Source organism: Hakea prostrata, chromosome 4, assembly GCF_041222555.1.
Source record: "Hakea prostrata isolate BN-2017 chromosome 4, UWA_Hpros_2, whole genome shotgun sequence".
Taxonomy (NCBI): Eukaryota; Viridiplantae; Streptophyta; class Magnoliopsida; order Proteales; family Proteaceae; genus Hakea; species Hakea prostrata.
In genome coordinates, this window is record NC_142603.1 from 9,235,056 (window position 1) to 9,259,601 (window position 24,546).

At 39.3% G+C, this 24,546-nt stretch overlaps 4 protein-coding genes and 1 pseudogene across 8 annotated transcripts; all 5 read left to right on the forward strand.

Moving 5' to 3' along the window:
* The first annotated feature begins 910 nt into the window (after positions 1-910).
* LOC149017670 (ubiquitin-conjugating enzyme E2 2-like) lies at positions 911-6,574 on the forward strand. The gene is made up of 6 exons (XM_089151989.1): positions 911-1,382; positions 1,476-1,560; positions 1,658-1,750; positions 5,593-5,681; positions 5,846-5,931; positions 6,039-6,574. Exons 1-6 carry the CDS (start codon positions 1,308-1,310, stop codon positions 6,079-6,081), a joined length of 471 nt encoding a protein of 156 aa, XP_089008115.1. The 5' UTR covers positions 911-1,307; the 3' UTR covers positions 6,082-6,574.
* Positions 6,575-7,732: 1,158 nt separating this feature from the next.
* LOC149017671 (endo-1,4-beta-xylanase 1-like) lies at positions 7,733-15,957 on the forward strand. Of its 5 annotated transcripts, none has more exons than XM_089151994.1 (9): positions 7,733-7,986; positions 9,603-9,970; positions 10,040-10,199; positions 11,706-12,073; positions 12,129-12,306; positions 12,653-13,002; positions 13,213-13,390; positions 13,598-14,134; positions 14,579-15,957. In XM_089151994.1, the coding sequence occupies exons 2-9, from the start codon at positions 9,657-9,659 to the stop codon at positions 15,692-15,694; spliced, it is 3,201 nt and encodes a 1,066-aa protein (XP_089008120.1). In that variant the 5' UTR covers positions 7,733-7,986; positions 9,603-9,656; the 3' UTR covers positions 15,695-15,957. The 5 variants fall into 5 exon arrangements, with proteins under 5 accessions (XP_089008120.1, XP_089008119.1, XP_089008116.1 ...); XM_089151993.1 differs by lacking the exon at positions 7,733-7,986 and adding an exon at positions 8,007-8,296; XM_089151990.1 differs by lacking the exon at positions 7,733-7,986 and adding an exon at positions 8,305-8,670.
* An 883-nt stretch (positions 15,958-16,840) lies between these two features.
* On the forward strand, positions 16,841-18,471 carry XTH10 (xyloglucan endotransglucosylase/hydrolase 10). Its single transcript, XM_089151997.1, has 4 exons — positions 16,841-17,049; positions 17,154-17,254; positions 17,373-17,566; positions 17,813-18,471. Exons 1-4 carry the CDS (start codon positions 16,863-16,865, stop codon positions 18,213-18,215), a joined length of 885 nt encoding a protein of 294 aa, XP_089008123.1. The 5' UTR covers positions 16,841-16,862; the 3' UTR covers positions 18,216-18,471.
* Positions 18,472-20,229: 1,758 nt separating this feature from the next.
* LOC149017673 (putative xyloglucan endotransglucosylase/hydrolase protein 6 pseudogene) lies at positions 20,230-20,487 on the forward strand (annotated as a pseudogene).
* A 1,599-nt stretch (positions 20,488-22,086) lies between these two features.
* LOC149017674 (putative xyloglucan endotransglucosylase/hydrolase protein 7) lies at positions 22,087-23,644 on the forward strand. The gene is made up of 4 exons (XM_089151996.1): positions 22,087-22,363; positions 22,454-22,554; positions 22,630-22,826; positions 22,924-23,644. The coding sequence occupies exons 1-4, from the start codon at positions 22,174-22,176 to the stop codon at positions 23,312-23,314; spliced, it is 879 nt and encodes a 292-aa protein (XP_089008122.1). The 5' UTR covers positions 22,087-22,173; the 3' UTR covers positions 23,315-23,644.
* Positions 23,645-24,546: the final 902 nt, after the last annotated feature.

The following is a 24,546-nucleotide window of genomic DNA, read 5'->3' on the forward strand; positions in this document are numbered from 1 at the left end:
AAGAAAGAGGCCAAGCTAAAAGGAAAAACTTTGAACAAAAATCAGGGCCGGGGAAGGAGTCGTCGAGGGTTGGGTTATGGCCCCCAACCAGCCGCTCCGCCCTTGATTGTCCTTGGAATTTCCCTAGAAAACCATTCCTTGAGAGAAAGTGGTTTAAAAGCACTTTGTATTGATGCTGTCCCTTAGCCCTCAACACCTTTTCCGAGAGTTGCTCCATTATGTGATTATGTTCCATTTTTTTTTTTTTTCAAAAAAGTTTTTTTTTTGCCAAGGCTTTGTCCCCTGTCTGATCCGGTGTTTGACCCGGAAGCTCGGGGATCACAAACGTCGCTGTGGTGGGTGAGTTTCAGCCCCAACGACCTTTTTCGCGAGTTGCCCCATTATTTCGATTCCGTGTTCTTTTTGCAATCCTCCCCTTCTAGTCTATTTTTTTAATTTTTTTAATTTTAATTTTAATTTTTTACCTTCTAGTCTATTTTTCAGGGCTTAGAAAATAAAGGTAGATACTCCTCCTCAACAAATAATAGATTTGGATTCACCCACCTACCCAACCAAAAACCCCAAATTCTAATGGAGAGGCCACACAGCCTAGCACTGATATTTATTTTAACTGATGATGGCCTTTTATTTTATGAGAACCAGCGTTGCAATTTTGACCCTTTCCTTTTCTTCCAATGGATTTGCAGAGATGGGGATCAAAGCAGCGTAAGATTTACGCACTGTCCACATTCGAAGATCATCAGATATGAGTCATGTGAATCCTAAATCCTCTGCGCTAAATCGGATCGGACAATCATTCGAATTTTTATTGCTGTGCTGGCGTCAACGATTAACATTTTATCCAGTTGACTTATCACAGTCGTCAGATTAGAATCAATGGTATAAATAACACGCTCTGGACCGTTCAAAAAATTATTGACAAGTGTTGCAGCCCGAGGAGGATTTCGTTCTCGTAACCCAAGAGAGAGACACGCACCCACACAGCATAGCTGCATAAGCTATGGCGATGGAATGATATTACTCCTACAGAAGAAAGATTGAATTTTTATTCCTTTTTGCTAGAAATGATTAGGTGTAACCAATAACTTCTGCACCTTTCCCGAATTATTATCACTTTTTAAAACGAATCCAACTGTTTTTCTCCTCTGGCTCCTGGTATTTGATGCTGTGATCGTTTGCTTCTGATCTGTGCTGTGGATGTGGGTTCTGGGTCTTTCGGTTCTTTAATTGTTGTGAATTTTACGGGTTAGAGAGAGAGAGAGAATTCCTTCTCTTTGTCTGTGTTAATTTCTTCGTGAATTCCGATCATGTCGTCCTCATCGTCGTCGTCGCAGCTTCGGCTTATGTCGGATCTCAAATCTATTATAAACGAACCTCCAGAGGTGAGTGAGGATGAACGAATTCTGCTCTTGAATTGTTGGAGGGATTTTGGAGTTCAGATTATATTGAATTTTCTTTTATTTTTTTTAAATCAGGGATGCAGCGCCAGTCCAATGTCCGATGAGAACTTGTTCGTTTGGAGTGCGACCATATTCGGCCCTGACGAGACTCCTTGGGAAGGTAGATCGGATTGTTTTAGGGGAGAGCAGGAGGATTGCTTCTTTTCCCATGTTTTTGCTAGTAATTCTGTCACTCAATTATGGGATTCATATTTTAGGTGGTGTTTTTGGTTTGCGGCTGATCTTTGGGGATAGTTATCCCGAGAAACCCCCTCGGGTTCGCTTCACCTCAGAAATTTTCCATCCCAATGGTTAGTATCATTTCTCATCTTGTTGTGACTTCTTTGGATCTATTGATTTTGTGGATAATGGCAACACTTCCATCTATCATTGCTTTCTTTCCGTGTTTGTAATTAGCTGGACAAGAAAACTTAACATCGGAGATGTTAGACCAGTCTTTTGATTGTCATTTATGAAGGCTTATTGGCATCTAAACAATCATAAACTTTCAATTCCTTCCCTAGGTTGCAGAATTTGCTCACTGATGGCCACCATTTCCATTGAATAAAGCTCCTTTTTTGGGTCTTGAACAATTCAGGCCCAACAAACAAGTCACAGACTAATTTGGCAAACCTCATTTGTGAAAGCCTAGATAGTGAAGAAAGCCACCATAGATTGAACTGTATAGGCTACGGATTAAGCAGTCATCAATGGAGCAGAAAGCCTTTTCTGTGCCCCGAAAGAAGAACGCTCATTGAAGATTAGGGAATTAAGTGGTAGCTAGGTTAGCTAAGTGTTTTTTTTATTGTGTGGCTGCCTACGACTTGTAACAATCTCAAACTGATGCCTCCCCAGTTACCACAGCGACCAGCAATGTGGTTGGAATCATATATGAAATGTTACAAAGCCAGGCTATAGTATTTCCTTTTTCTTTTTTTTTTTTTGGGGGGGGGGGGGAGTTGCACATTGAATGGAAGAAACCTGCACTTTCCCTTGATTTTCTTTTCCACCAGATTTTACCCGAGACAGGCATGGCCATGTAAGAGGGATGAGGTTTCTTATGGTTCATTCCTTGTTGAAAATGACCATACAAAGAAAGTAGCCAAAAGCAGCATCAGTTGTTAAAGTTTTCCCTGGGGGATGTCCTCCACCAACCTCTTCCTACTCCCCCAATCACCCACCTCCCCTTCCCCCTAGAAAAGAAAAAAACCCGAACACACACAAAAGAAATCTGTTCTAATTGCTTGTCTGGTTCCCTTGCTTGAAGACTCTGGTTTGTTCTTTCTTCCCCCACATAAAGAGGTTCTATTCAAATTTCACAACCGCTTAGGGTTCATGGTTGGAAGGTCTTTGATATGGAATATGGAGTAGCAATCATTTTTCTTCTTGTTCCCCTCTTGGAACTCCAATCTGTTGGAAGAGCATCGACATTTTTCTCACTTAAATTTTAAATTAATTCTATAGAGGGTAGGTTTATATTGTCATTCAGGTAGGTCTGTTGACGTATCTACAAACGTATCTATTTTAAGTGCATTTGTAACTTTTCTTTGGTTTTTCTTCCCTAAGGGAACCTCATATAGCAGTTTTGCAAATTGGCTGTTGAGCTAGTTGGCCAGAAAAAAGAATAGGGGGTTTTGATCATATAGTGTTCTTTTGACAATAGTATTCCTTTTTGAAATGTTGGCTGTTTCTGTGAGCCTTTTTCTGTCTTATTGCTGTAATATCAGTTGTGTGTTGCTCTTTCTCCTTTTTTGAGTGTTTCAGCTTTGCTTTCCCTCATCACATTATAATTAGATAGAACTTTGTATTCCACAAGATGGAGAAAAAAAATCATTGCCAAGATAGGGCTGGTGTGAGTTGTTGAAAACCTTACAGTACTTCCATAACAAAAAAGGACAAGATCCATCTTGAACAATACTTATATAGTCCATGGTTTCCATAAAATATTTCTATTATTGTGTTCAAGAGATTGGGTTTTCTCCTCTTGATGTATTTAGAGAGAAATATAAAGAAATTGAAACTGCCATTAGAGTGTTGGAAGCATAAATGCTTAGATATTATTTGGTTATTACAACTGGATTAACTTTATTTGCACTAGGATTTTCATTAGGAAAGATAAAAATAGAAAAGTAATGTTTCTCTCTTTGTTATTTCCCTTTTCTTTTCTTTTTTTGTGTGGGTGGGGGTTTTGGGATTTGGGGGGGGGGGGGGTTAGAGTATTCTCGATTGGATAAAAGCTGATGTAATGTTACTTCCTACGAGTTGGTCTTTTCAGTGCCATTCGGGCTGCAATTCTCAACTGCTATTCCTGCTGACAGATTATTTTGGAATTGTTGCAAAATGGTATCTGTTGATAAGTTTCTCACAGTGATGTGACTCATATTCTAGTTGCTTCTTCTTGCATTTTCTGTGACCATCCTGAGGAAGGCACCCATCATCTTTTTTTCTCCTGTCCCTTCAGTAAATCTATTTGGTTCCTCATCCTTGCTTCCATTTGGCCTCAGATTTGTCACCCCCTTCCCTTTGCTAGGGAGTGTTGCTGGCTCTTGGACACTTTTGGTGGCTCCACCATCTATGATACTATTGCTCGTCTGGTGTTCAGCACTTCTATTTCTCATTTCTGGTATGCATGCAATCTCTGATGGTCCCCAAAGTCCCTCTCTATTAGTCAGATTTGGGAGGCCATTTATAGGGACATTAGTTCCAAGATCTTCCTCCTTTCCCCAAGCCTCTTGTAGGTACCCTGGGGAATAGATTCTTGTTGTTACCTGGGGATTAGACTATTCCATTTTGTTGAGAACCACAGACCCTTGAGCTGTGGTTCTCCCTCCCCTTATCCCTCACCCTCCACCCCTCTTCTCTTTGTATGATCCTCTGGAAGGCTGCTTTTCTTTCAATATATTATTCATTCATCCAGAAAAAGAAAAAAAGAAAAAAAAAATCTGTTGATAAGCTGTCTGTTGTAATTATTGGTGATTGTACCTCCTGTGGTAGTATTATCTATTTGAGAAATATATGTTAGCTTTAAAACGCAGTTGAAATTTGTCTCCTAGAAAACTTTGTTTACACCAGTTTGAGGTACATTTCAGTCACTTCAGATCTTAAGGCATCTTTCCATGTTAAAAAATCCCATGGAAACTTTTCTGACTCATATTGATTATTTATTTATTTATTATATAGTACAGGTTGGTTGTTGTAGATGTTGATTTTGGTGTGCACCTACATTAATTATATGGAATCCACCACCCACTTTTTTGGTTGCAAGAAAGGAATAAAGGTTAGGAGCCAGAGGGGCTTGTCTGTCCTAAACACTGAAAGGTTAAAGGATATTGTGGCCAGTTAATATATAGACATTCTTATTTATTTATTAATAGTAGCTTTATTTTATTTATCAAAAAAAAAAAAAAAAATTCTGTTCCATAGCATTTATGTTATGCTTTTGTATTCATTAGCCTTTGGATGAATGTATCCAAAACTCTCAAGTTCAACCGGTATCAATATATTCCTGTTCCTTAAAGAAATAAATCAATCTCTGTTAAGCCAAATTAATAATTGACATCCATCTAATTGCATCTGTAAAGTTACATCTTACTTCAATTGGACAACAATGTATGGATATTACAACACTTTTGGAATATTTCCAGTAGAGGGACCCAGGAATATCCTTCTAAGAGTCCCTGTAATGTTTTACTACTAGAGTTGCAGCTGCTAGTTACTTATTTCATTTAAATTTCCTGATGTTTGAGATTGTAAATTCACCTCCTGTATTCAACATATTGGGGAGAATGGCAAAAAACCAAAGACGATTTTTTTTTTAAAACCATTTGACTGTTTTACCATCAAACAATTTGTATTTGCTGTAATTTGAAGAATACTATCACTACATATTCCAATAGGAACTTATAGTTGTGAATTTCTTTCAATGTCTTCAGTCAGACTTCAACGTTCAAGGGGAATCATAAGACTAATTTTCGCTCCTATTTCATGTAAAATTCATTATTCTGGAAGCTAACTGCATATCTAATCACTGACATTATGTCAGTTAACTTTTTTTGGGCATGTTTTCAGAAATATTCTGCTATATTTCTATTAGAAGTAAAAAAGACTTTTTTTTCTTTTCTTTCTTTCATGAATTATTTTTAATGGCATGCAGTTTATCATGATGGAACCCTTTGCATGGACATCATTCAGGATGCGTGGTCGCCCTGCCACAATGTCTCTACTATTTTGACATCAATTCAGGTTTTCAACTAGCGCTTCAGTCCAACTTCATAAACTGCATGGCCTTTATGGTCTAGTCATGCACTTGCATACCACCGTACAACTTTTTTTTTTTTTTTGGCAAGCCTGTACAACTTGGTAGGTTATATCCAAAACTTTGCTCAATGATTCTCTAAATGTTACAGTCACTTCTCACTGACCCAAACCCGGCAAGCCCTGCAAATCCTGAAGCTGCTCAGTTGTATCAACATGATATTCAGGCTTATAACAGGTCCATAACTTAAAACTAAGCTTGTTTTAATATTCCACCCCCCCCCCCTGCCTCTTTTGGATACTAAGTCCAAATTGAACTGATACATTTAACTTTGAGGTTTGCAGGAGAGTGCGCCGGTGTGCTCGTAGATCCATTGAATCTTCGTAGTTTTTATTGGCAGTTCCCAGCGTTCACTCCAATGACCAAATACCTCGTGGATTCTTGAAGAAGATTTCCTTGAGTTGTCTGTAATGCTATTGTCTTTCTTTTGGTTTCTACTGTCTCACTGTTCTTTCTTTGGTACTCTCTCAATTTCAAATTATGTATATCGAAACATGACCTTTTCATGGAGAACCACTTTGTACAACTTCCTGAAGATTTTAAAGAACTGCATCCAAGGTCATTTACATGCACAAATTCAAAGTTTGGCAACTGCTAGAAACCCCCCACCCCCCTTCCTGCCCCTCTTCTATGGAGGTGAGTACTAAAATCCAGAATACTGTTATGAAGGTGCCAGTTAATGCAGATACTGACCAATGCTTATTGCCTAGGTGCAGACCACTTATTATGCAATCTCCTCGTTTGCCAGTCTCCAGTGTTTTAGCAGGTCATTATATGGCTTGAGAAAGAACACCAGCCATTTGTATTCCCTGGGCAAACAAATGGTCTTCAATATGGACGAATGGGGGAGGGGGGGGGGATTGAGGCTGTTTGCAGCTAATGGCAGGAGTAGCAAGATCTAATTGGAAACTGGATAGACTATTGGGAAACTTGTTAATGTAGAGAATATTTGGGCTTTGCCGGAGATAACAGATTTGAACTTGAAAATTAGGCTTTGAAATCAAACCCAAAATCTGTTTAGCTCCTCTCAGTTGAATGGGGATCTTCTGATTACACACCCACGCACAAAGTGAGAGTTGGTTTAAGTACTCACGAGATGCCATTTCTGTAGGTAAGTCTGATGAACTGATGAAGAACGAAATCCTTATTATTCGTTTTTTAAGCATGATACTAACTCAGTGTTGATCACCGACTTTGAGTTTGAAGAAACTGAAGGAGTTCTATTGTATCAGAGTAACAAAACACAGAGCGTTCCCTAAATAACAGTTATATAAACGAAGTTATCCAGTTTTTATTCTTCTGATACTCAGATGGGAAAAGATATCAAACGTCTACTGGGTACCTGCAACATGAGGTGGAAGTTAGATGGTCAGTGATTACCATGCACTGCTTTATTCACAATTACTGTTTTCAGTTCCACGTATTCAGATAGTTCCACTGCGTCAATAATCGGGATTAAATCAATCGATCACGATTTTAGATTCGGAATATTTTAGGGTTTTTGAAGTCAAACGTTAGCTTTTCAGATCAAAGTGTAAGGTTTGTGATGAAAATCCTCAAATTTGAATTTGTTGGGTCTCACTTATTAGCCTTAAACATGGAGTAGGTATTTGGTATCATGAAGAAGGCCTTGGATGAGGTAAATGCAGTGAAAAAAAAGAGAGAGTTTAGTGAGTTTCAAGAAGGATTTTGCAAAAAAGGATTTTTTTCAAGAGCTTGAGGGTGGAAGGATATTTTCAAAGAGGTTTGATACCACCAGTTGAGGTAGTATTGTATTATTCTTAAATCTTGTACTATTTTGAAAATTAAAATAGTGAAATCCCTCACCGTGTAGTGTAACTAATATGGGTTGATGAACCATGTAAAATTCTTGTATGTTGTTTGCATTTTTTCTTTCATTTTTGTGATAATTTGTTCTTACTTGCTTTGTGATTGTCTTCAGCTTTTTTACACAAGATCCTTGCCTCTTTGGTTTATTTTGTTCATTTGGGTGATTCGTTCAATAACCCAGATCCTTAGATTGAGTCTTGCCTATTATACAAAGAACTCTATTATAGGGTTTCCGGATCGATGATTGGTCCTGTTATTCAAGTTTACAACACACTCCACACGGTGAATTGAACAAAGAATTGGCTATGCATCATTAATGGCATTTAATTGAAAACGGACCCATCCAGTTAAACTAGTTGACGCTCATGACCTGTTGCTGAACAATTACGAATATATCTCCAGGTTTGTTCTCTCATTCATTTAGTGTTTTGTGTCTCTACGTGAAAAATTGAAACTGACCCAACAACGGCCAATAGATCCATCACCAGCTGAAAACCAGTTCGTTCGGATCTCTGGACCTGACATTTCAAAAAAACACCTAAGTTCTCTGGAACACAAATAGTAATGGTATAACTGTGCAAAACACCCGGTGATATCCAACACCAACTCCACTGCAACCTATTATGAAGTTAACAAATCTGCAAGCAAAAGCAAATTATCAGTCTAAGCAAAGGACAAAAAAGATGATTTAGAAGAAGGTTTCGTTGGATTAGTAAGTTTTCTCATTGTCCTTATATTTTTATTGGAAGGTTAGTAAGTCAATTCGACACACAGGAATTTAAACAATTATGAACTTCAAAGCCTAGCTTAGAATGTTTGTATCGCTCCACCCAAAGTGAAGCATCTTCCCAAAAAGAAAAAGAGATACAGAAAAAGTGAAACAGGGGAAGAAGATGTAGAAACAGACTTGTCTTCTGAACGACTCATTTGAATTTTTTTCGTTTGGTTGGTTGGTTGGGTCCCGTGTTTTCTTCACTTGAAATCTCAATCTTCACGCCCAAAACTGCCAATAAAATGAGGAGGTTCGCCAAGTGCTGCTTCACAGCTCCAATCTCCGATTCCCATCGGACTCAAGAGCATTTTCAGGTAACCCTGTCATCTTTCCGTCGCCTTACTTTCTTTCAAGACAAAAATCAGTTCTACATTGAAAACCCAGATAGATAATGGAGAATCCAAAGAAAAACAATCCTGACGGCTCCGACTTTGTGGTATGGGCTGTTCTTTGTTCACTTGGTCTTGAATTGTATTTTGCCTTTATTTTCCACCCCTTCTCCTGGTGGATTTCTAACTGGTATATCTTTCTCTGTGGATTGTGAACTTGTCTCCATTTTCAATATGGCCTTCAGCTTATTTAATGTTCAGCTTTCTTTGGACATATTTGTTTTCTGTGGACGTGTGAGAAACACTATTTTAGGTCAATGTTTACTGCTTCAGTAGTCTAACTTCTAGCTACTTACTTGAACTCGTTACTGAATGGCAATAGTTTCTTTTAAGAGTTCAAAAGCAGGATTTCATGTAGACAAACTGATGGCTTGGGGATTTGTTTAGCTCAGTTGTATCGTAAGTCTATGAGGTCTTTTGTCTTTCTCACTGGAGAATGGATGAGAATGCTATTTCCAAATTCATCTCCCATTGGCTGTGATGGGTTTGTCATTTCTAGATAGGTTACGTGGAAGGACCTCTTGCTAAATCTGGAGGAAGCCATTCTCTGTTACGACTCACAGGAAGCAGTCCTAATGAGGTTGAACAATAGATTGTGAATAGAGTTTCATCTGTTTTGACTTACCAAGACAGCAAAGACTGTTCACCCCCTCCCCCCCAACCAAAAAGAAAAAAAAAGAGGAGAAATGAGAAGTATAACCTTCAAAAGGCTAGGCATCCAACTAACAGATTAATATTATATTGAGTCTAAAGGTTGATTTTTACTTTGTTTATACGAACAGTGTCGACTGTTGAACATAGTTATCACAAGTATTCCACATTTCAGATTCTAGCTTTTCTCTGTTTCACTGTTGCAGGAAGTGAGAGAAATCAGGATTGATTCGTATGATAGCCCCAATGACAATATCATCATGAATTATGACTTCTCACAAGGCCTGCAGTGCTGGCACCCCAATTCCTGTGATGGCTATGTTGTTTCGGGAGAATCAGGTTACCTTAATGGGGTCTCAGCAAACTCAGGTGGGAGTTACGCTGTTATCACAAACAGGAAGGAATGTTGGCAAGGCTTGGAACAAGATATCACAACCCGAGTTTCTCCTGGCTCCACTTATGCTGTTTCTGCTTTTGTTAGAGTGCTGGGGCCTCTTAGTGGTTCCACTAGAGTTCAAGCCACATTAAAACTTGAGTACCTGGACTCGGAAACAAGCTATTTATTTGTTGGAAGGTAGTTCATATTTTTACTTTATGATGATTTGCTATCGTAAATCATTTTAACAGCATCTTTCTATTGCAGAACCTCTGTGGCTAAGGACCAGTGGGAGAAGTTGGAGGGAACTTTCTCATTGGATGCCATGCCTAATCTAGTAGTGTTTTATCTGGAAGGGCCTGACCCTGGAGTAGACCTGCTCATAGATTCTGTTTCTGTTTCCTGTTCAAATGTGAAAGAGTACGAGGTACCTATTTGTTTAGCTTTTTCTTATCTTGGTTTTTGAGTAGAAGCCTCAATATGCACTTGGGAAATTTGGGATATTGCAATATGGGTTGATACTGAAATATTGGGGGATATTAAATACTGCCTACCCTGTGAGTGGATGCAAGGTTGTAATGCATGATTCTATTGGGGAGAAATGGCTTCCATAATTCCATCCTAACGAAAGTCACAGATGCTGGAACTCGGAAGTTTAGCTGGAAAAATTGGGGAAGTTAATATATTCAACCCAATCATGTGGACTTCTGCTGGTCCAAATGATTTAGGAATTTTCGGGAAACCCTCACTACATAAGTCCTTCCTACTTGAGGAGAACTCATCCTCGAGTTATCATCTGGATTAAGTGATACCCCCAAGTAGAAAGTACTTATGTAGCTCCTCAATAGTGAAGGTCTTCAGAACACCCATGTCTGAAGGAAGATCCACCACATAAGCATTGTCATTAATTTTCTGTTAATTCCTTTAAGGTCCATGCTTCTTAGGTTTCAGATTGTTATGAGACCCAAATGGAAACCCTCCTACAAGAAAAACGACTCTCGCTCTTTGAAAATGTTAAACTGGTGGTGCTGATCGGCTGCTGCTTTATACTTAGCATTAGATGCTTCCAATATTTCCAAACTTCCTCCTGGGCAGAAAAAAACTTGCTCAGCCAACTGCTGTCCTGGGATTTTTGAACCAGAAAGCCTTGGTAACTGAGCTAGATCTAGAGCATGACATGTGACCTACCAGTGCCCAACCAGGAACAGGAAATCCTAATGGAGCTGGAGACAGGTGTTGTTGGTATGCCTAATATGGAATCCATACTAAGGCCTCCTAAATACTCTTTAGTGTGGGCAATGGCATGTCCAACCCTATATTAAATCTATAATCCTGCCACCTAGTGCACGGCACTTCTAGTGAAGGCCGCAACATCCTTCCTCAGGGACAAGCAAGATACGAGGATCTGTCATTAAATTGCATTTATTCAGATTGATGTACAGTTTATTATATCACTGCATTGTCAATGTCTTCACAAATGATCTAGATGTTCTGCGGTGCTGCAGCTATAGATCCCATCAGTCAAAAGGTTTCATGTCTTAATTTAGTATGTTCAATCCAATCAGGTGGACTTCCTCTATCCCAAACATTCCAGGAATCATTTAGAAACCTTCATTGCCTCCTATTCAACTTTAAATCCTTTACAAGTTGACACTTAATTTGTGGAGTTCCACAGCAAACTAGGACTGGTTGCTCCCTTTTCTTATACTTTCCCACCTCTCCTGCAACTGAAGGATAACTTCAGAACTGATGGGCATCTCACTTCCAAGTTGAGATTATATAAATCTAAATGCCAATACTCTGTTTTGGCTGAACAGTTTCCACTATTGACTTGCTTGGCTGCATCTGTTCCACATTTCAAATGTCTTTTTTTTTCCTGCTTCTTCATGGCAACCTTTATTTGGAATAAGACAGTCGTTATTCTCCATGGCAGAAAATGAGAGAGATCAAGATTGATTCTTGTGAGAACCCCGATGACAACATCATCCTGAACTCTGACTTCTCGCAAGGCATGCAGTTTTGGCACCCCAATTGCTGTGATGGTTATGTTGTTTCAGGAGAGTCAGGTTACCTCAATGGGGTCTCTGCAAATTCAGGTGGGAGATATGCTGTTATCACAAATCGGAAGGAATGCTGGCAAGGCTTGGAACAAGATATCACAGTCAGAGTTTCACCTGGCTCCACTTATAATGTTTCAGCTTGTGTTAGAGTACTGGGGCCTCTACATGGTTCCACTGGAGTCCAAGCAACACTAAGACTTGAGTACCCAGACTCAACCACTAGCTATTTGTTTGTTGGAAGGTATTAAATTTCCTTTTCATATGCAATGACTTCTCATCTCAAGTCATTTTAATAGTGTTTTTGTCTACTCCACAACCTCTGTGACTAAGGACCAGTGGGAGAAGTTGGAGGGCACATTCTCACTAGCAACCATGCCCAAACGGGTTGTGTTTTATTTGGAAGGACCTGGCCCTGGAGTAGATGTGCTCATAAATTCTGTTTCTGTTTCCTGTTCCAGTCTCGAAGAGCATGAGGTATCTGTTTGTTTAGCCATCCTTTCCAACTTCATTGTTTTTCAAGAAGATGCTTTAGTGTGTGGGATATTTGAGGATCCAATGTGTGGGGTCATACTGAAATGTCAAAAAATATCACATACTGCCCAAGTCAAGTCACAAAATTTTCTTTTCTTCATTTCATAACTTATATGTTGGCGTAGAAGCTCATATGATCTACATCAAAACAGTTATTGAAAGCTTTGGCCTAAATTAGCTCCTTTATTTTGGTTATTTTTCTTCTAATAAATGTCTGCAAAACTTTTATTTTTAAGCTATTTGAAGTTATGCGTTGCTCTAAGATATGTTTTAATCCTTATCTCGGAAGGGTGCACCCACGAAGTGCTTTGCTGATGATGAGAACATTATACTGAACCCTCGTTTCGATAATGGCCTTGACAACTGGTCTGGGAGAGGTTGCAAGGTTCTAATACATGATTCTATAGGAGATGGAAATATACGGCCATTGTCTGGAAATTTCTTTGCCTCTGCAACTGAACGCACCCAGAGTTGGAATGGGATTCAGCAAGAGATCACTGGAAGGGTGCAAAGGAAGCTTGCTTATGAGATCACTGCAGTTGTTCGGATATTCGGGAATAATGTTACTAATGCTGATGTACGTGCTACTTTATGGGTCCAAGCACAAAACCAGCGTGAACAATATATAGGCATTGCCAGGTTAGCATTCTGTTGTTTGATTCCTTGTTTAATTTCTATCATAGCCGTTACAATTATTTGATATTCTTGTTGAACCAGGTCTTCTGTAATCACTAATCACAATCTGTTATTAAAGTTCATAAAAGCATCATTTACTGACATCATTTGTTCTAGAGCTGCTCCCTTAGTTTTTTTCTCAAATTGCTGAAGAGAAGATGGTTGCTTTTACAGCTCGCAGGCATCAGATAAAGATTGGGTACAGATGCAGGGAAAGTTCCTCCTAAATGGTTCCCCGTCAAGAGTCGTCATTTATTTCGAAGGGCCACCTCCAGGCACTGATATTCTTTTGAATAGTTTAATTGTAAAACATGCAGCAAAAGTCCCTCCTTCACCTCCTCCAGTTATTGAGGTTTGCCTTTAATGTGTTAACCTTCTACTAAATGCACCTTTTATCTTTTCTCTTCCTAATTGTCTGGAGTTTAAAAGATATTCTTTGAATATTATTTTCCTGTGTTACTAGATTTTTAGTTTAGAAGGTCCTGCTACTTAAGTATTCCAAAATTTTTGTTTATTAGTTTGTCCATTTATTCATTTATTATTTTTTCTTCTTCTGTAGAGTGCTGATTTTGGAGTCAATATAGTGGAAAACAGCAGTCTTAGTGATGGTCTTAACGGGTGGTTTGCTCTGGGTAATTGTACTATGAGTGTCAGTAGTGGCTCACCACTTTTGCTTCCTCCAATGGCAAGAGATTCCCTTGGTCCCCATGAACCTCTTAGTGGCCGGTACATCCTAGTGACCAATCGAACGCAAACCTGGATGGGCCCAGCTCACATGATCACAGATAAGCTAAAGCTCTATCTGACATATCAAGTTTCTGCTTGGGTTCGTGTTGGTCCAGGAGTGACCACTCCTCAGAATGTGAATGTTGCACTTAGCGTGGACAACCAGTGGGTCAACGGAGGTCAAGTTGAAGTTAATGATGAAAGATGGCATGAAATTGGGGGGTCTTTTAGAATTGAGAAGCAACCATCCAAAGTTATGGTATATTTTCAAGGTCCTGCTTCAGGTGTTGATTTGATGGTAGCTGGACTTCAAATTTTCCCAGTTGACAGGCAAGCGAGATTTAAATATTTGAAGCGGAACATTGATAAGGTAATCTTAGTTTAAAACTCATTGATATATATTTTGCTTGGTGACTTTTAACACAAGCAAGACTTTAGAGTGCTGGAGAACTTTTAAGAACATTGCTCATACTTTGGCATCAAGTTTGAATATAATTTCTCTCTCTGCCTCTCCCCCCCCCCCCCCCTTCTCTCTGTCTGTATATATATATATATATATATATATATATATATATATATATATATATTACACATAAAACTATTGCTTGGTGACTTATGTTTAACACAAGTAGGATTTTAGAATGTTAGAGAACTTTTAAAACACTGATCATGTTTTGGTATCAATGTTGAATATAATTTCATTCTCTTTCTTGAAAAGACCTTGTAATTGGCTGGGTGAATCCCTCCTAAAACTCAAAAAGAATCTGTTAACTGCTTCGTCATCTTAACTAATTCAAATTGAGTTTCTTTGCAGATACGGAAGCGTGATGTTATCCTGAAGTTTACAGGAGCTGATGCCAAGAGTTTGCCTGGGTTATCCGTGAGAATCAGGCAAACACAAAATAGCTTCCCCATGGGGTCATGTATCAATAGAACAAATATAGACAATGAAGACTTCGTCAATTTCTTAGCAAAAAATTTCAATTGGGCTGTGTTTGGAAATGAGTTGAAGTGGTATTGGACAGAGCCACAACAAGGTAACCTTAATTACGAGGATGCTGATGCAATTCTGAATTTGTGTAAGAGTCATAACATAGAGTGCAGAGGTCACTGCATCTTTTGGGAAGTAGACGGCGCCGTCCAGTCATGGGTCAAATCATTAAACAAAAATGACTTGATGACAGCCGTTCAGAATAGACTTACTGGTCTTCTCACTAGGTACAAGGATAAGTTCAGACATTATGATGTCAATAATGAGATGTTGCATGGCTCTTTCTACCAGGACAGATTAGGCAAAGACATAAGAGCATCCATGTTCAAGACAGCTCGCCAATTGGACCCATCTGCCACCTTATTTGTGAATGATTATCATGTTGAGGATGGATGTGACACCAGATCCTTGCCTGAGAAGTACATTGAACAAATTCTTGATCTGCAACAACAAGGTGCACCTGTGGGAGGGGTTGGAATTCAAGGACATATAGATAGTCCAGTTGGACCTATTGTTTGCTCTGCCTTGGACAAGTTAGGGGTACTTGGTCTTCCAATATGGTTCACAGAACTAGATGTTTCTTCAATAAATGAATATGTAAGAGCTGATGATTTGGAGACTATGCTCCGAGAAGCCTTTGCTCATCCTGCTGTTGAGGGTATCATGCTCTGGGGATTCTGGGAGCTTTTTATGAGCCGTGAAAATTCACATCTAGTTGATGCAGAAGGTAGCATTAATGCAGCTGGCAAAAGGTTCGTCTCTCTCAAGGAGGAATGGTTGTCCCATGCTAATGGGCACCTTGACGATCAAGGAAAGTTCAGATTTAGAGGATTTCATGGGACGTACACCATTGATGTTACCCTCGCACAGGCTACTACCACAAAGACATTTGTTGTTGATAAGGGAGATTCACCACTTGAGGTGACCATTAATCTGTAGCCAACACTCTTTTCACAACTAGATCCAAACAAAGAGGAACATTATTCTGGTTATGTTCCATGTTTATGTATTTCAGTGGAAGGAGTAAAACAGTGTCCTCTTGAGTAGCCTGGTATCTCCTGGTCATGGAGAGTAATGTGTCTGTGAATAAATTGTACATGAAAGTTCTGTAAAGGATATGCTGTATGTTAACTGTTGCCATACTCAGGCAAAGAATAAAAAGTGTTCCACTATGTGGACAGTTGTGTTTGGTTTCCTTGAAATATCTGTTTTTACAAACTAATTCAACGAGCAAGGCTTGATGATGAAAGCGAAGTGCTCACATTGATAACTAAGAGGGTATTTGAGGGACTTTCAATCAACTGTGACTGAATTTTAGGGCTTCCATGCATCTAGGTGAATCAGCAGTAAGATAAAGTGTATCAGGATCGGTTAAAGCCGACTCCAATCCAACATGAATCTGCCAGTTCACCCATTAAAGATTCTTAAAACCCAATTCCTTGCAGCCCAGACTCGACCAAACCTGGCCTGCCCTGTGAGAACATATTGACAAAATGAAGCCATGAAGAGCATCAGAGGGAAGAAAGAATAAAATGAAAAACTTCCTTCTCTTGCTGTATAATAGGAAGTTTGAAAGACCAAGTAATCCTAGTTGCCCACTTTCTGAACTTTACACCACGAGGGGGATTATGATCAAAGCTTGGTATATAATTCCATGCATAAACAAGAAATTTAATCAATTGAGCTCATTTTTCTTAGTGGAGTTGATGCAAGTAATTACTCAGAAAACGCTGTCATGAACTGTTATGCTTCTTATGTCAAGCCAAAATTGGATCTCTTATTCCTTATCCTTAGGCCCCACAAGTCAAAAGGTCGGTGCAAATATATAGTATTAATTAAATTAAAGCCAAATTTGTGGGCGAATCATTTAGAAATATTAAATTAATCCCTTATACCATAAGTACAGAGGTCAGATGCTAACAGCCCAACATTCCTTTGCTTCCTACTAAAGGTATGCTTGCTTTAACAAACCTTCCTTGCTTTTCCTTGCAGTTTCACAGCTTTCTTGTCTCAGAGTCTCAACATGCATTACCTATATAAACCTTGTCTCTCTCCTCTTTCTCAACCTTCCTATGTAATAGTACTAATAGAAGCAGCCAGTTTAGCCATGACCAAGAACTGCAGAATTTCTTTCTTCATTGGACTTCTTCTTGTTAACCTTATCAAAATTTCACTTTCTTCTCTCGTTTCTACTGGGGATTTCAATAATGATTTCTATGTCATATGGTCTCCTAATCATGTAAACACTTCTGCTGATGGGAGAATGAGAAGCTTGAAGCTAGACAAAGAATCCGGTAAGTTATTAATTTTGACAAAACAAGAACAATGAAGGAGCCAATTCGTCTAGTGCTGCATGTTTCTCTGTATGTCCTTACTGTTTTAATCCTTCCCTGTATAGGTTCTGGTTTTGCTTCAAATGATATGTTTTTATTTGGAGAGATCAACATGCAAATCAAGCTGGTACCAGGGGATTCGGCTGGCACAGTTGTGGCATTTTATGTAAGTTACTCTTGGTTCTAGTTCTTCTTTTCCTCCACAACTGGACATAATTAATATTATGGTAACTGCTAGCTAGCATTTAAGGATGAGTTTTACCCAAGTTCCTATATGCCCACAGATGAGCTCAGATCAACCGAATCGGGACGAGATAGATTTCGAGTTCCTTGGCAATGTGGCTGGGCAGCCCTACATTGTTCAAACAAATGTATTTGCTGATGGGTTTGATGACAGGGAGGAAAGGATCCATTTATGGTTTGATCCAACAAAAGGCTTCCACACCTATTCAATCTTATGGAATCTTCACCAAATTATGTAAGTTCTTTTCAAAAAATCAGTGTCTTATACATCTTAAAAACTCGTTAAAATTACACCTTAAGTCTCTTTACAAGCTAACTTTGTGCTCAAGTCTTACAGTCTTTGCATTAGACTACTTACATTCTATATTAACTGTTTTCATGTCAGGACTTCTAGAAACTGAGATCAAACTCAGTTTCCTTTTAGTCTTGAAGAATTCTGAGATAGTAATTAATGAAGCTAACCTGCTCCCATCTCTTGTAGCTTCAAGGTGGACGGGGTACCCATTAGAGTGTACAAAAACCATGCAGATAAGGGTGTGGGGTTTCCTCGGTGGCAGCCGATGAGCATCAAAGCTACACTATGGAATGGTGATAGTTGGGCAACAAATGGTGGGCGTGCCAAGACAGACTGGTCCAAGGGACCCTTCATAGCCTCCTTCGGAAATTATACCATAGATGCTTGTATCTGGAAAGGAAATGCAAGGTTTTGCAGGGCTGATAGCACTAACAATTGGTGGAACAAAGCCAGGATGAGTGCTTTGACACCAAGTCAGAGAAGGCTGTTCAGATGGGTCAGGAAGTATTATCTCATCTACGATTATTGCCAAGACAAGAAGAGATTCCAAAACAACCTTCCAAAGGAGTGCTTTCTTTCTAAGTTTTGATGCATATTTGATTGTATAAATTATTGTGTTTGCATTCATTTTACCCTCCACACACGTATAAGGTTTCCCTTCTCTAAAGCCCAATATAGCTTGTACTCATGAATGGGTTAAGGGAAAGAGAGAGATTCTCTCTCCTCTCTCAGGATTTAATAACATTTTCAAAACCATTTGATCAAAGTCTCTGTCCAAAGCAAAGCATCTGTTGTAAAGAAAGAAATCTTTTGATGACTCCAGCAAAGGTTTTGAAAATTGATTTACTGTAAGTAAAAACGTTTCCATCAAAGAAATTGTTGATCTCTTAGGATATTCTTAATGGGTCAAATTATAGACCTCTCTCCCTCACTCACTTTCACATCCCTATGGGCAATGGGTTGTCAAGTTTTTGGATTCTATTGTGATACCAATGCCTTGCTGTCCATGCATTCTCAGAAAACTGGGAGGGGTACGAACGGTTGGAAATCGAAAAAATTATTACTGAGAAGGTATTTTTCATTTATAAGAACCAATGAGGTATTTATTGTTACAATCTAAGTAAGAGAAGAAATACAAAAACAAGAAGATAAACTAATCTTAAACTTATTAAGAAACTAATATAAAAAAATATGAGAAAATAAATATAATTAAAATAGAGATTTAAAGAGGAATTTTATTCGAATTAAGAAACCCGAGTCATGTTTCCAACACAAACCCTTGGTGTCAAGAAGAGTAGAACGCGTGACTTCTTACTTATGAGGTGTTGATTTTTACCAACTCATCTAACCACTTGGGTTTAGATAGCTAATCCAACATACATGGATTGAAAACATGCTTTACCAAATATGCAAAATCAAAATGGCATTCCAATACACATTGGTAAGAGATTATATGGTCCATGTAGACCAAAGCAAAGTGGGGGAAGCATTGAAGATTTTGCATGGTGGTTGGTTCTTTCATGCCACTCAGCTTCTATTGATTGCATGATCATTATTATTTTTTGGCCCACTCCAACAGTGCAGGGACCCAATGATGGAGTACCAAATGATGCTCTTACTGGGCCAACCTGTTCATCCTCAAACCCCCCCCCCCCCCCCCCCCATTCATGAGGAGAGCAGCATTTAGCGCTGCCATCATATCATAAAGTTGTCAAATAACATTCTAACCATCTTGAAAGGTCTTGGGTTGTACTCTATATATAGTATTGCTGACCTCATTTTTTATGTGTATCAGAAGCCATGGAAGGAATGACATTCTCCCTATGTAAGGTTCACATATTTTGACCTTTTTTTCTTATCTAACAATGAGTGGGGTGGAAAAAAACCGATCTTGAGAGGGAGAGATGGATAAGTTAAAAAATTCCAAATTTGCATTAAACAGTGCCCACTAAAAATGCATTCTACTTGAACTGAGGATTGGATAATGAGTGACAAGAGGAAAACCCAGAAAAATTTAGACAGTGAGAGAGGGGAAGGGGGACCAGAGACGGCTTGCTATAAGCTGGCCTAAAACTAAAGCTGTCACAGGTGCTTTCAGTTTGAATATAATAGAAGAGGTCTCCTTCACTGATAAAAAAAATCGTCTGTTGTGCACAGTAGTGCACCATTAGAAGTTGAAACGTGAATTATATCTAATAAATGACTGAGATCAAATCTGTAATATTTAAGTGATTCAAACCCAGTTGTAATACCTATTTTAGCTATACCCACTCATTTCTAAGGTCTTACTGAGCCTTTTCTCTTTGCCAGAAATTAAAGCTCTAATGCAAGGCAACCGGTAAATGCAAAATAGTTACTCCATCCTCTGGTTCGACCCCTCTGCAGAATTCCATACTTACTTCATCCTCTGGAATCACCACCATGTCGTGTAAGTTCAAATAAAATTAAAACCTTAACACCATACACAAAAAAAGTTACTAACATTTGTATTTAACTGGGGAAACAATGGTGGATGTGGTTGCAGGTTCTATGTCGATGAAATACCTATCAGGGTTTACAAAAATAATGAAGCAAGAGGAATTCCCTACCCCAGATTCCAACCCATGGGAGTGTATTCTACTCTGTGGGAAGCAGATAACTGGGCTACAAGGGGTGGTCTTGAGAAGATCGATTGGAGCAAAGCACCTTTCTATGCTTACTATAAGGACTTCGACATTGAGGGCTGCTCTGTCCCAGGCCCTGCAACCTGTGCTTCCAACCCCAGTAACTGGTGGGAAGGCCCTGCTTATCAGCAACTTGATGCCATTCAAGCTAGAAGGTACAGATGGGTCATCCCACGGGAATGTGTTGCAGGAATCTAATCAATGATCAGTGATGACTCTATCTTTGGATCATGGAGTTGGGGAACAGGAAGAGAAGCCAAAAACAATTATTCAAAGGAAGATTAAGGAGAAAATAAGGTTATAAAGGTGGTAATTATTGCTTTTGTTGTGTTGTGGTGGGAACCATTGCATGGCCAGAGTTTATCCAGAGAGGTATATAGCAGCTTCTGTTCTAGCACCAGCACCTCTAATAATGGGGAATGGGTTAAGGTAGTAAAGGCTGGTTATGCATATAGTGTGGTAAATCTCCCTGTCACGTCTGTATAAAATTTCTTCCAAAATCTACAGGACTTGTTAATTACTTGATTGGGTCTCTGCAGCTTAAGATAAATTGGGTTCATTCCTTAAACTTCCAAATCAATCCATTAACGCAAAACAGAATACAATACATCATAACCCAGCACCATTTTTTGTCATGCGCATACTACTTAACCCTCGGATGGCTTTATGGAAGTCTAAGATAAAATGAGAAATCTGAGAGATGGGTGGAGCTTATAATCTTACGTACATGCGTGAAGATGACGGCAACAACGCAACAAAGAAATGGCAGAAGACGTCGACAGTGACACCAGGTGTTTCACTCACACATTTCATCGAACACTTTTTTATTATAATTTAATCGAAAACTCCCTCCGCTATACGACCACCGACGAGGTACGTTCTGACTAGAATTAAAATCTTAGCCTCCGTATGGATCCAAAGTTAAAAAATCATGACGGTGAGAAAAACGACCTCAGGTCTGCACTCTGCAGAAGAAGAAGAAGAAGAAGAGACGATTAATTCAACCCATTCTCATGGAGTCATTGATCTGAGCAGTCCTGTTTCGTACTGGTCTCAGAATCTCACAACTGCATCTTGACTTGAATTAACCGGTGTAAATGCAAATCCCTTTCTCACATGATTTATAAGCAAAATGGCATTCCAATGCGCATTGGCAAGAGATTATAATCTACGACGTACACGTAGACCAAAGCAAAGTGGGAGAAGCATTGAAGATTTTGCTTGGTGGTTTGGTTTTTCATGCCACGCAGCTTCTGTTGGTGCAAGGGACCCAACCAGTCCATCCTCAAGACCTCAACCCCAATTCATGAGGAGAGCAGCATTTTAGTTCCTAACCATCATAAAGTTGTCAAATAACATTCTAACCATCTTGTAAGGTCTTGGGTTGTACTATATATATACTATTGGTGACCCCATTTTTTGTGTATCAGAAGCCATGGAAGGAATGACCTTCTCCCTACGAAGATTCACATTTTGACTCTCTTTTTCTTATCTAAAAATGAGGGGTGGAAAAAACCTGATCTTGAGAGGGAGAGATGGATAACTATAAAATCTCAAAATCTGCATTGAACAGTGCCCACTAAACATATTTGGAGTGAGATTTTGGATAATGAGTGAACAGAGAAAAACCCAGAAAAGTGTAAGACAATGGAGAGGGAAAGGGGGACCAGAGACGGGCTTGCTCTAAGCTGGCCTAGAACCAAAGCTGTCACAGGTGCTTTCACTTTGAATATAATAGAAGAGGTCTGCTTCACTTCTCAGGTCGCTCTCTACTACTATATAAAGACCCAGTCACTACTCTACTTGCCTCAGAAACAAATCAAATCGAATACACTCTTTTATATTTCTTTTTCTCCTTCATTGGCTCCACATACATTCACAACCATGGCCGTACGGACCTCCTTAACATCTGCTACTCTTTTCCTTGTGCTTCATCTCCTTTCATGGGCACCTTCACTACCATGGGCTCGGCCAGCTACCTTCCTTCAAGACTTCCGTGTCACTTGGTCTGATTCCCATATCAGGCAAATCAATGGAGGCATGGCCATCCAACTGGTCCTTGACCGAATTTCAGGTTTTCCATTTTTTATCTTTAACTTACTACATCAATTATCATACACACATACACAAGAGATGGATTCATCTAAATTTAGTTGATTTCCAGGTTGTGGGTTTGTGTCAAAGAAGCAATACTTGTTTGGGCGAGTCAGCATGAAGATCAAACTCATTCCTGGGGACTCGGCCGGCACAGTCACTGCCTTCTATGTACATAATTCTTTGCTTTCAAGTATATATATGTATGAAGCTAGCTTTCTTACCTTTTCGTTCTTTCTTCTGCAGATGAATTCAAACACAAACGCTATGCGTGACGAATTGGATTTCGAGTTCTTGGGGAATCGGACTGGGCAGCCATACACAGTCCAAACCAATGTGTATGTTCATGGTAAAGGAGACAGAGAACAGAGGATCAACCTCTGGTTCGACCCATCTGCAGAATTCCATACGTACTCCATCCTCTGGAATCACCACCATGTCGTGTAAGTTAAATAAAATTAAAACAGTAACACCATACAAATAAGAAGTATTAGTAATATATGTATCTAACTGGGGAAACAATGGTGGATCTGGTTGCAGGTTCTATGTCGATGAAATACCTATCAGGGTTTACAAAAATAATGAAGCAAGAGGGATTCCCTACCCCAGATTCCAACCCATGGGAGTGTATTCTACTCTGTGGGAAGCAGATAACTGGGCCACAAGGGGTGGTCTTGAGAAGATCGATTGGAGCAAAGCACCTTTCTTTGCTTACTATAAGGACTTCGACATTGAGGGCTGCTCTGTCCCAGGCCCTGCAACCTGTGCTTCCAACCCCAGAAACTGGTGGGAAGGCCCTGCTTATCAGCAACTTGATGCAATTCAAGCTAGAAGGTACAGATGGGTCCGCCTGAACCACATGATCTACGATTACTGCGCCGACAGATCCCGCTATCCCGTCATCCCACGGGAATGTGTTGCAGGAATCTAATCAATGATCAGTGATGACTCTATGTTTGGGTCTGCATCATGGAGTTGGGGAACAGGAAGAGAAGTCAAAAACAATTATTCAGAGGAAGAATTAGGAGAAAATATGGTTATAAAGGTGGTAATTATTGCTTTTGTTGTTTTGTGTGGTAACCATTGCATGGCCAGGGTTCATCCTGAGAGATATATATATAGCAGCTTCTGTTCTAACACCAGCACCTCTAATAATGACTGATGGGTCAAGGTTGTAACGGCTGGTTATGTATATGGTGTCTGTAATAAATTTCTTCCAAAATCTACGAGGACTTGTTAGTTACTTGACTGGGGCTCCGCAGAAGTGCAGATTAAGATAAATTGGATTCATTCCTAAAACCTTTCGAAATCAATCCATTAATGCAAGACAGAATAAAAGACATCATAACCCAACACCATTTTATGTGATGCTCATACTACTTAACCCTCTGATGGTCTTATGGAAGTTTAAGATAAAATAAGAAATCTGAGAGATGGGTGGAGCTTATAATCTTACGTACATGCGTGAAGATGACGTCAACAAAACGCTACAGAGAAATGGTAGAGCACATCGACGGATAGTGACACCTGGTGTTTCACACAGACATTTCATCGAACACTTTTTGACAATAATTTCATCGAAAACTCACTCACCTATACGAGCTCCGAGTCTCCGACTAGGTACGTTCTGACCATAATTAAAATCTGTCTTCGTATGGATACAAAGTCAAAAATCATGACGATGAGAAAGACGACCTCAGTTCTGCACTCTGGAGAAGAAGAAGAGTAGAAGAGACGATTAATTCAACCCTTTCTCAGAGTGTCATTGATCTGAGCAGTCCTGTTTCATTCTGGTCTCAGAATTTCAGACTTAGATTCCTTTGGCCTTGACCAAGCTATGCACAACTGCATCTTGACTTAACCGGTGTAAATGCAAAATCTCTTTCTTACCTGATGATGATTTCATATATAGAACGCAAAACTTATTAGTATTGCTCTGAATTCAAAACATTAATTTCCAGTAGATCCCACAATCAGTTTCATTGATTTAACTTTTAGCTTGCTTTTGAAAAGCCAGAACCTTCACCCCCAAAAAAAAATGGATGAAAAATTCAATGGATTCAGATTCTTTAACACCCTAAAAACGACGACAGAAACAGAAACAGAAATTTCCCAAGTGATCACCATTGTTAGAACTTCTTAAATTATATTCCGTTCCCTAGT

Bases quoted from the DNA above. Each gene is read 5' to 3' on its own strand.
- LOC149017670 (XM_089151989.1), top strand. From the start codon at position 1,308: ATGTCGTCCTCATCGTCGTCGTCGCAGCTTCGGCTTATGTCGGATCTC. The intron at 1,561-1,657 runs GTAGATCGGATT...TTCATATTTTAG, and splicing joins TGACGAGACTCCTTGGGAAG to GTGGTGTTTTTGGTTTGCGG. The intron at 5,932-6,038 runs GTCCATAACTTA...TGAGGTTTGCAG, and splicing joins GATATTCAGGCTTATAACAG to GAGAGTGCGCCGGTGTGCTC.
- LOC149017671 (XM_089151990.1), top strand. From the start codon at position 8,599: ATGAGGAGGTTCGCCAAGTGCTGCTTCACAGCTCCAATCTCCGATTCC. The intron at 13,391-13,597 runs GTTTGCCTTTAA...CTTCTTCTGTAG, and splicing joins CACCTCCTCCAGTTATTGAG to AGTGCTGATTTTGGAGTCAA. The intron at 14,135-14,578 runs GTAATCTTAGTT...GTTTCTTTGCAG, and splicing joins TGAAGCGGAACATTGATAAG to ATACGGAAGCGTGATGTTAT.
- XTH10 (XM_089151997.1), top strand. From the start codon at position 16,863: ATGACCAAGAACTGCAGAATTTCTTTCTTCATTGGACTTCTTCTTGTT. The intron at 17,050-17,153 runs GTAAGTTATTAA...TTCCCTGTATAG, and splicing joins GAAGCTAGACAAAGAATCCG to GTTCTGGTTTTGCTTCAAAT. The intron at 17,255-17,372 runs GTAAGTTACTCT...ATATGCCCACAG, and splicing joins GCACAGTTGTGGCATTTTAT to ATGAGCTCAGATCAACCGAA.
- LOC149017674 (XM_089151996.1), top strand. From the start codon at position 22,174: ATGGCCGTACGGACCTCCTTAACATCTGCTACTCTTTTCCTTGTGCTT. The intron at 22,555-22,629 runs GTACATAATTCT...TTTCTTCTGCAG, and splicing joins GCACAGTCACTGCCTTCTAT to ATGAATTCAAACACAAACGC. The intron at 22,827-22,923 runs GTAAGTTAAATA...ATCTGGTTGCAG, and splicing joins TGGAATCACCACCATGTCGT to GTTCTATGTCGATGAAATAC.